The sequence below is a fragment of the Lupinus angustifolius genome, unplaced genomic scaffold, assembly GCF_001865875.1.
Source record: "Lupinus angustifolius cultivar Tanjil unplaced genomic scaffold, LupAngTanjil_v1.0 Scaffold_88_8, whole genome shotgun sequence".
NCBI classification, from domain to species: Eukaryota; Viridiplantae; Streptophyta; class Magnoliopsida; order Fabales; family Fabaceae; genus Lupinus; species Lupinus angustifolius.
Window position 1 is genome coordinate 43,831 of NW_017724360.1, and position 11,019 is coordinate 54,849.

At 35.8% G+C, this 11,019-nt stretch overlaps 1 protein-coding gene across 7 annotated transcripts; it reads right to left on the reverse strand.

Annotated features, from left to right (window-relative positions):
* Positions 1-306: 306 nt before the first annotated feature.
* LOC109339664 lies at positions 307-10,579 on the reverse strand. 7 transcript variants are annotated; one of them, XM_019577143.1, is made up of 9 exons: positions 10,425-10,578; positions 8,961-9,210; positions 7,656-7,779; positions 6,373-6,698; positions 4,823-6,269; positions 4,487-4,774; positions 2,942-3,195; positions 812-913; positions 307-695 (listed from the first exon to the last, which is right to left on the reverse strand). In XM_019577143.1, the coding sequence occupies exons 1-8, from the start codon at positions 10,490-10,492 to the stop codon at positions 842-844; spliced, it is 2,829 nt and encodes a 942-aa protein (XP_019432688.1). In that variant the 5' UTR covers positions 10,493-10,578; the 3' UTR covers positions 307-695; positions 812-841. The 7 variants fall into 7 exon arrangements, with proteins under 7 accessions (XP_019432688.1, XP_019432690.1, XP_019432687.1 ...); XM_019577145.1 differs by having other exon boundaries at positions 4,553-6,269; positions 10,425-10,579; XM_019577142.1 differs by having other exon boundaries at positions 836-913; positions 4,487-6,269.
* Positions 10,580-11,019: the final 440 nt, after the last annotated feature.

Sequence of the window (11,019 nt, forward strand, 5' to 3'; positions counted from 1 at the left end):
TAAGAACTACATCACTGCACAAATATGTCAACTAATAAAGTTTAAGTGTACCGAAAATAAAGTTAAACTAAGTGAAATCAAATGAAAAATATTGCATAGACAACTAAATTTCTATACATGAGTTTCATAGAAATTTTGGTGAATAGTATAAAATATCAACGCATGCAAAAAACAAATAGTAAGTCATTGAACAACATTTTGGTGAATAGTATACTTTTAAAATATAAATAAATGTCAACTATTAAAATATATATGCATGATCATAATAAAAAATAAAATGTTAAAAATAATTATAAGTCACTCAACAGTAAAAATGTATCTAATTCGAATGTAATAAAACTCCTATAATAGTTTTTTGCACCTACTAATAAATATTACAAAAGGGCTAAATGCCCAAACGCAACTCCTTCATAAAAGAAAGGAAATCTTCCAGCATTTACAGCTTAATGCTCTAACTACAGATCTTTGAAGCAAATAGAAGGTTGAGCCAAATAAAGAAAAAAAAAACATATAGTTGTTTGATAAAAACTTTAGTCTTCCACATCATTAAAGACCACATAGATTAATGCAAGAGATCTGAACAACAGGTTTCCCTGATATCATTTGAATTGCGAAGAGAAACAACCAGTCTGCACTGAACTCAAGATACAGAAACTTTGAAACATGCATAAAATACCAGGTGTACTTTATTTATCCTGCAGAAAGTTAGGACAACCAAAATAGTTGAGGAAGCAGAGTGCCAAAAAGGTTTGCAGCCGAGATAGTATATACTAAAAACACTTCAGTTGATCAATATTTAAAGCTACATTACCCACTTGTAAGCAAATACTTAAACCAAATCTCAGAGTTGGCCATGACTTCTGTTAACAGAGTGGTTGCGGAGGAGCTTTTGACCAGATGCATGCTGATCATTCTACAGGAAGAGAATCAAGCGAGTGAACAGAGCATTATTAGATAAGAATGTACGAATTATTCAAGTTTGGTGTGATCATTTATGGATTAAATTTACTGCAGAACCATACAATAAGAAGGAAAAAATTAACTTGAATAGAAGTGCAGACATCACAGTAGTTTATGTACCAAAGAATTTTGAAAATATCAGCAACGTTTACCATATTTTAGTAGGGAGGGAAACAATTGACAATAAAATGTGCAGAGAATAGTACAGCACCAAATTGGAATTTCAAATCAAAGGGCCAAGCCGCCCTACAATAGTTCACATTGAAGAGCAGGGGAGCTGTAGAGTATACTAAGCCACTTTGAAGCATGGATACTTTAATATCTTTCACGTATCCGTATCCGATACTCTCCGATACTTCATCGACGTCTCCATGGAGTATCAAATTTTTTCTAAAAAAATAGATACTCCTAAAATGTTTTTCCAATACATTTCCAGAATCCGAACTAGTAAACTACCGTACAAGAGCATTTTAAGAGAGAGAGAGAAACATAACACATAATAGGTCAAGTAGAGGAGTGAAACATAGCATTTAATCTACCAAGTGGAATTGGAGAGAGAGACAAGACAACATGTGTATTGCATAGAGAAGAAAGAAGAAATACATCTCCATATTAATGATCAAGTATTAAACTACATGGATACTATTCCTATTTGTGGGAAATAAACAATGTTTTTTATAACAATATGATTTTTAGTTTGTATTTAGTGAACTCTTTGAAGTATATTCTTTATTTGGAATTTCAGAACAATTATATGTTTATTATGTTTTATGAATTTTATTCTCATATTGTATATGCTATCCCAAAAGTATTTATCATGACGTTTTCAAGAATAAGTGTATCGACGTATCGGATACGGTGATCAATATTGGTTCTTCATAGCTAAACCAGACATGCAACTTTCAAACAGTTTTATATGCTACCTAGTTTAAAGGAATTTTTTTTAGAAAAAATCGAAGACTCCAATTCTGCCATAGTAATAAGGTTTTTTAAAATTACAAATTCATATTTATTAAAAACTTCAAAAGTTCTTTCAATTTTTAAAAACAGGAAAAACAGTTTATCATTATAACAAAGCATTCCAAACAAACTAAGATGTAACATTATCACGTCTCCGTACACTTCTGGCTTTGCTCCTCTATCCATGACAAGCGTGTCAGAGATAGTCACAAATATCTAAATAGCATAGTATTCCTAAATTCCTATCACTAAGACACAACAAAAGACGCAATTGAAAAAATTGGCATACAATGCAAGTATAAATTTCAAGAAAACTAACGCATCAGCTCATTTTCATTTGGGCAATAAAGTTCTCCATTACATGCAGAGCACCATCTAAAATAATAATTATGTATTGACCAGCAATGAACTTTGTTAGTGCTCTGAATCCCATAAAAGGTTTCAAAGAATCATCCACTACCAAAGAGGAAAGACAACAAAAAAAGGAAATGCATTATAATGGTTGATAGCTCAATACATTGCATTTTTAATGCTCCAAGTCCAATACATAAGCAATAATATTATATGCAATAATCACAGCCTATATTTTAGGCTATCTAGAATTTTGCATTTAAGCTTGAAGGGGCTTAAAATGATAGATATTTTTTTGGTGATAAAATAATAGATATCTTTAGGACACATGAAGACTGGAGAAAACAAACAAAAGAGGGATTTAATTACCAAGGTTGGCTGTTAAAAGAATCTCAGTCACTGAAGGATCTAATCAGGGTCCAGGTTCACATCCATAAAACAAATTGGATTTATGCAATGCACATACATGAAATGATTATGGGTCTGCATTCTGCTCATGTCATATCAATGGAAAAAAATTTGTAGAAGAAAATTAAACTTTGAATGTCATATTTAGTAGAGACAAAATTCATACCTTCCCATAACTCTTGATTTGGTGTTCAAAAAATTAAATTACAATTATAAGGGTTAAAATAGAACAAAACAATTAATGAGAGAGAGAGAAACAAACCTTGTACATAGATGCAGCAGATTCAGACTGTACAGTAGGAAGTGCATTCTGACCTAGTGATCGCAAAGCATCCAAAGCATCTAAAGTCAGCTGCCACCCACAGAGTGCAATCGCATCACTGCTACTGCCTGGAACAGAACTAGCACAGCCAGCAGCAGCAACATTTCCATTCACCCAAGGGCAATATTGGTTGTGATAGGCAATAGGATCAAATTCTACAGCCTCTTCATAATTACTTTCTCCTTTTGGAGGCCCTGAATAATTGAACAATGTCAGCAGCATTGCTCCAGAAATATGTACCGACTCAATGATAAAGTGCAACAAGACTTCGAAATGAATTAGAAAATCCATTTTCAACATGACATTTGATGAAAACTGCTAAGGTCAGCAGTAGCCATACATAATAGGCCCTAAACAAATACAGAACTTGGGGGAGAACTACAAAAAGACCACCCAACAAGAGAGCATAGCAGTCTCCAGATATTGTCTAAGGGAGTTTCCTTAACCGATATGGAGATGGATGCAGTTCCTTTCCCGTGTTATTTCCTTTTTCTCTTTATGATCAAGGAAGATCCTTGATCCACCAAATTCCTAGTAAGCATCTTACTGAATTTAATCTTATACATAAATATAAATATAAAACACAGGGCTTCTCCAATGAAAAAATGGACCCTATGGGAGACAGTTCAACCAAGAGATAGAGGATGACCAAAGAAAAGATAAGAAAACAACAACAACCAAGCCTTAATCCCACTAGGTGGGGCCGGCTACATGGATTGAACAATACATAATGCTCTATCGTAAATCATGTTCATTGATAAGATAAGACCTTATATTAAACCCCTTTGATTATAAGAGCTCTCATTTTTTTATGATGTCACTAAACCCCCTTCATTTTAAGTTTTTAACCTTTGTATATGTGACATTTAAAATAGGAAGGAAGATAAGGTATTATCATTTTGACACCATTAATCAAGATGAAACTCCCTTGGAACAATTTCCAATAAATTTAATTCTGAATTTGAACTTGAAAAGAAAAATATTTTCAGCAACTGATGGCAATAATAAGAACCCTTCAGGCTTCAATTTTATCTCCCAATAAAACATAGAAATTGGAAGACAACATGAGGAGATTGAAAAGGACCGAAAATATAGGTTTCATGACACCATTTTAAGGTTTGAAATTTTATATGCATTTTGGTTGGGGGCAGTGATACAGTCGAATAACTGAATAAGTCAGCAACGCCACATAGATATTTATACGTAAATTAGTAAAAGCCTTGAGGAAGAGGAAGTAACTAAAACTTTAATTATAAATGGGAATCTGAATTTGTGGTTACTAAAATTGTTAATCAGATTGTACTTGGAGTTGGAGGTTGCTCTTCCTCAAACCACAGCCATTCTCTAAAATTCCTATAAGTTTCCTCTGTAATGTATACAGATTCTTCAATTCTTCTTTGTGATTCATCTTAACACTCCACTTCAAGCACTAACGAGCAATATGACAAATAAAAAAGCTCAAGAATATTAAAAGGCAAAGCTTACCTATCCCATTTGCATTGGCAAAATCTGATTCAAGAATAACACAATTGTTGGTGAATGATGATTTACCATCCTTCTTCATCTCTTCCTTAGTCATTTCACAAGCAGAATAAATATTAACATTGCATGAACGAGATGGACGAATATTGTTAGCGGGCAGAATATTGCAGTTTTGACTAATCTTTTCGCCGCTTTCCACCGATTCTGCCTTTGTAGAACAACCAATCTTGGACCCGCTGTCTGCTCTTCCTGCAGAATGAAACATCATCTCCTGGCTGTCCCCAATAGGATCTTCCCTGTTCATATCATCAGGGATGATCTCATCCATTAGACCTGGATCTGGAACAGATTCACCAGTCTGCCCCTGATTTTCAGCATCTTCTGCCCTGTGTTCCATTTCGCCAACAACACTATTAGCTCTGTGTACAGATATGTCTGCCTCATGGATTTCATCTTCATGACTAGCACACATTCCAACACTCCCTCCACTAATGCCAAAACTAATTCCATCTCGAGCCTGAGCAGTCACAGTTTCTGCATTGAAAAGTTCTCCCCCATAGTTTGTACTGCTCACACCGACTTCACCACAGATAACCTCATTAGCTGATCGGAAACAAGTGCTTTGCTGAACTTGATTGCTGTTATTCATTTCTGATGTTTCATTCATGTCCACATTGCCATAGGTGCAAGAGGAGGGGAAATGAACATCATCAAGGTCTCCAGGGTAGTTTTCAACACTTTCCATAGAATCATCATTTGCACTATGACATGTATCCATTGCAATGACAGATGATGCACGGGTTGAGTCCCTAGCTGATTGGATTCCTACTGGGCGCTGACTACCTTGATGGAATGAAGGAACTCGGTTGCCAGCAACATAAGCATCAAAGCCCATTGAGTGACTAGGACCAGCACCAGATGAATCTCTCTGATGAGGTGAACAATATGTATCAAAAATATCAGAGTCACGAGCACGTTTTGAAGGACCAGCTGAGTATTGTCCACCATCTGTAACTTCATCACCATCACGATCAACGACAGTTCCTTCAACACTGTCAGCCTGCTGCTGCAACCTAAGAACTGGCCTATCATCCGAGCTTCCACCCTTTTCAAGATTTCTCTTACGAGAGCTTGGCCCTCGTGACTCAAATGAAGCTGTACGATCACCAATCTCACTCCCTGAAGGCTGGCCAATCATTAAATCCCGTCCCATATCTTCATCATGAGTATTTCCAGATGTTGCTGTCCTTCCCAAAGGAGTGAAAGGAAAGCCCCCAGACATAGTCAGATTCAGATCCAAATCTGTGTTCCCCAAAAATTTCCCCTCATTTGTTGTTGCAACTTCATCACGATCTCCAGTCTGATCTTTCTCTGTATCATCAGCTGCGACCCAACCACTGATTCCACTAGCTGCACTCACTCCACGAGTCAATCCTATCCTTTTGCTAGTATCAGGAATAATTATGTTGTTAGGTTCAAAACGGGCAGGACGAGGAACAGTCAAGAAATCAGAAACTCTAACTGTAGCACCACATAAGCTACAATCAAGCAAAGGCGACCTACAGTCAAGTCTAGTGTCCTTAAGAGGCGCCTTTCCCTTTCTGACATCTATTCTAGTAGAAGCAGAAACTGCTTTTGGACCAGGATCCAGAGTAAGTTGGAGTTGGGTCTTGCTTGGCCCAAAAGAATATCCATTTCTTTCAGATTGAGCAGAGTGTTCTTCAAAATCTTGAACATTTAAAAGCCATCTAGGTTCCCACCCACAAAGGCTTATAAGTTTCTGCGCCTGCCAAAAGGAAGATACATGAATAGAAAATAAGCTAATAGAATGGCAACTTAAGGATCAATTACACAGCTACTAATAGACATCAAATCTGCAAACATCTTACACGAGAAAATAAGAAGTATGCCTCATCTTGAGAGCTTCCAATCAAGTCTATTTCTCCAGACATTAAATTCTGAAACTGTGACAGAAAGCGTTCAATCTGTGGGCCTCGAGAAACACTCATCAGATCAATTGCAGAAGATGCTACCACGGGAAGATAGTGAAATTGTATAAGTCCATCATATCTGTCCTTGTAGGCACCAATTAGTGCAGATTGGGAAGTAGGAGGGAACTGCACTAGGCTTTCCGGGCAGCTGCTTCCTCTCCAAGGACAATTATCTTTATGCCCCGAATCCAGCTGCCTGGCAAAGGATTCGCTGGCATTTTGAGCTTCAGCAATTGAAGTAAGAAAATAAGTTTAGAACAAATGATGAGTATAAAAAATCTCAATGATTTGAAATGAATAAAAGGCAAATGATTTGAATTAGCTGCTTAGACTAATAACTTTTTTGTATATACATTTTATATCTTGCCCCTCTATTTTTTTATGTCTTGTTATACAACAGACATGCTATAGAAGCCTTGGAACAAGGTGCAACAATTATGTGAGCAATTATATGTTAACTGCAATCATATAACTATGATAATTCCCTACCAACTATAAACTATCAAATCTGATATTGATGGGACAGTACCCACATGTATCAATAGATTCTACTCTCAGCTTCCAAGAAATAGAGCTCAAGAATTTATTTTCTAACAAATGAGGGAAATGCAACCAGTGTCTAGGGGGAATATAACAAAACTCCCAAAAGAAAACCGAAAACCAACAAGGAACTAGAAAAAACAAAAGAATGTAACAATCAAGCCAGGTCTCTTTGCATATCAGAAATATTAACTCCATTAAAACAGCCATGAGCTGCAAACCAAAGAAAAGTCGAAAACATGGTTGTACCACAAAAACGTTTTCAGATGTATTGACCATATAGTATGTATCAAATCTTGAATCACATATCATGGGAAGAATATTATGACGCATTTAGCTATATTTGTTTTCTGGACAAATTGATCCTCATTCATAAAGGAAAAAGTGCTGCTTCTAATGTTCTACTTATGCACTAAAGCTAGACTTGAGATGTACAAGTTAATAATACAGTAAACCAATGAAAGAAGCCCTCATTTGGACTGTAACAAAGTCCGTTGTAAGCCTCAGAAAATCCAGGGTGCACACGATAATTCCTCCCCTAGTTACTCTAACTTTAACATACCTCAACTGATAGAAAGAATAGTTTGAAACCAGGATGAAATAGCTACTAGCTGCTAGATTGCAAATTTACAACCACCAACCTTCAGCCGATGTCCAAGAAGATGATGATGTAAAACTCAAGCATGCACCACATGACTCGCATGCAATTTTGTCTACACCAATATTTATCCAACCTTTCTGTGCACAAGCCAATGAACCGATGACCTGGAAGAAATTAAAAGAGCCATATGATTCCTGACATTTGGAATGGAAGTATAACATTATCTGCGCATTCTCAACAGCTAAAGTTTATGCAGCACATATCTAGATAATGTCATTGGACCATAAATAATGTGATATAAGAAAATAGGTCGTACAGAAATAAGTAGGAAATTTACATCACAGAATACATATAACCAGATCCTGACATAGTGCCAAGCTTTCTATTACTGAAAGTGATATTCGTATCTTTTCTCCATTTATTAGCTACTAATTTGACTGTTGCTCATAAACAATATAAACAGATCATGAACCCAGTTTGAGGAAAAAAGAAACTTGATAATTAGGAATTAAAACAATTTAAGGCCTGTTAAAAATTCACAAAAGAAAATACAGCCTTGTCAAGAAAATAAAAGAAAGTAATTGCAGATTAAACAATAACAGAGAATCATTTCTTTTTTCCTTTTCAGTCAAACATAGTATTGCCATTATATGCATAAAGTCTTTAAAAGCCATAGAATGCCAGTATTCTATCTTGTAACAGAAACGGAAGTCTTCTTTCATCCTGTAGTATGTTGACTCTGTTCTTTCTTTCCCTGCTTAGCATGGAGAGTATACTTATTACTTGCCAACAGAAACTAAGAGAGAATGGCAAAACGATGAATTAGAATACTGGCTGAACAGGCAAAAATTACAAGATTTATATTGATGGTAAACCAATGATAAAACTTACAAAATAATTATACATAATAATGCTTTCATTTAGATAGTATAACACTTCAATTAGTACTATAATTTATACACAAAATCCAGAATAGCACCAGGCAAATCTTTTCTACTAAAAGACAAGCAGTATACGCAAATCTTTTCTACTAAAAGACAAGCAGTATACGTATTGTGCTCTAGATCTAGGAAATATCAATAAGACACTGGAAACATCATTGACTCCGTAACTTACTAACTAAAAGGGGAAAAAGCTATTCATATATGTAATTGTGAGACAAGCAGTATACGCAAATCTTTTCTACTAAAAGACAAGCAGTATACGTATTGTGCTCTAGATCTAGGAAATATCAATAAGACACTGGAAACATCATTGACTCCGTAACTTACTAACTAAAAGGGGAAAAAGCTATTCATATATGTAATTGTGATAATATATTTATAGAAACAAGGCCAGTGCAAACCTGAGGCTTCCGAAGCCAATTTAAAGGAATAAATGCAGCCAAACGTTTTAATAAATCTCCCCTTTCCCAGGGTCTACATGAAGATCTTGATGAACCAAAAGCAGAACCACCAGCACTTGTGCTCAGAGAATTCCGTGGTGGTTGTGAGCCAACACATGAAATAGAAGCTGCTTTAGAGCCTTGTCCATGGCTTGACCCATCTATGCTGCCAAAATTCCTTGGAACTGCTGCGGAGGACGCCCCAGCAGAGCTGATAAAATGTATGAATAATCAGTCATTTACGGAAGTGAAAGAAATAAATACATTTAGACAAGATAATTGAAAGTTCAATATACAATGTTTTTTCATCACATGCATGAGTTCAAATCTGGATAAAGTTAAGGAACTTTCTTAGAGTTGGTTAAAGTACACCACGAAACATACTACGGTGAGGTACCAAAAGGAACAATCGGTAGGGCAGCTTAGGAGCCTAAGCATCATGTCTATCAAACAGTAAATAAGACCATTTATCTAGTGGGGATTCTAAGGTTTTATGGAAGAACTGATTCCTGATAATAACTATAGGAGAGGTGGAAAATGAGAAAGAAGCCTTAGAGTTAATAGCATAGAAACTAAGGCTGCTATGCCACTTACGCTTCCTAATCTAGCATGGTCAGAGGTTGTGCTTGCAAGCCTGAAATGTGAGGTCTCGTGTAGAATCAGTAGTCATAAAATGAGGTGATATTGATAGCTCAGCGAGTCCAACAACAGGTAGCACGGTACTTCTGAATTGATCCCAAGTCAAGGGGAGCCAAAGGCTGCAAATACCGAATTCCCAATGGAGACTATTTACCAAGGTAATAAATCTTTGATGGAGTTGTCCCTTGCCTGAAAACCTACCAGGCAAGTGAGGCCACTAGAACCATAGTTCCTAGTGGAAGTGCAAAATTCCTTAAAATACCTGACTTAAACTAAGTGAATGTCAAACAAATTGACACCATAAAGTTCAGTGCCAACAAATTTGTAAAATCAGCCAAACAAGTCTGTAAAATCAACAAAACGGCTAAACATACATATGCTGACATTCATGCTCAATTTAGCTTACCATAATACCCATTAGGACGACTCAATGCACGAGGCTCCCACCCGATAGGGTCTGAGGAGGCCTTACCATCAAGAAAATGCTTAATAGATCCTTTCTGAGTACGACTTATGCAGCAAACAATAAAAAAATGAATACGGCTATAATAGAGTACGTAAGATTGGGTAAGCGACGCATATACACTGAATTAGCATAAACATCGTACTTCGTAACACCTTTTTTTTGCAATTAGATCTAAAAACTGAAGTAGCGACAAAAAGGTATCAACGTATGGAAACGAAAACGAGAAAATAAAAAGACAATCGTGAAAGAATTGAAGGAGAAGAAAACCCTAATTTAGCGACGAAAATAGAATGGTTGTAGTGAGAGAGAGAAGGTGGTACCTAGCCGCCGGAGTAGCGGTGGGGGTGGGATCAACGGTGCCGCCGGAGCTGATAACTTCTTCTCTCATTTTTTAGAGTAAGAATCGAATGAGAAAGGAGGATTGGTTAGTAGAGTGGAGAAAATATTAGAGTATATAGAACAGAGAAAAATCAGCTTAGATAATTAATGATATAATAAACTAAATATTAGCTAGCATTATATTTGTCAGCGCGTGGACCCACTTCGGAATAAAAAGTGTAATATATGTACATCATTCACATAAATTATTAGAATTGGTAATAATTAAATATAAGTATTGAATAATATAATAATAATATTTAAAACTCATTAATGCATACATTCTTCTATCTTAAAAAATATAGAATCTGATTCCAATGGGTGCTCATATTTTGTACTTACCTTACATTATTCCTCACACTATTACTCCCATTATTATTATAGATGGTAAAATGGATATTATTTATGGACATGTTCGCATAGGCTACATTTTTAATAGGTGAGATATATAAATTTTACCAATTTGTCTGTTTTGTTCTGACCATTTGCATGCAAAGCCTACATGCATTTCTATTGAGTAATATGGGCATAAGTTAA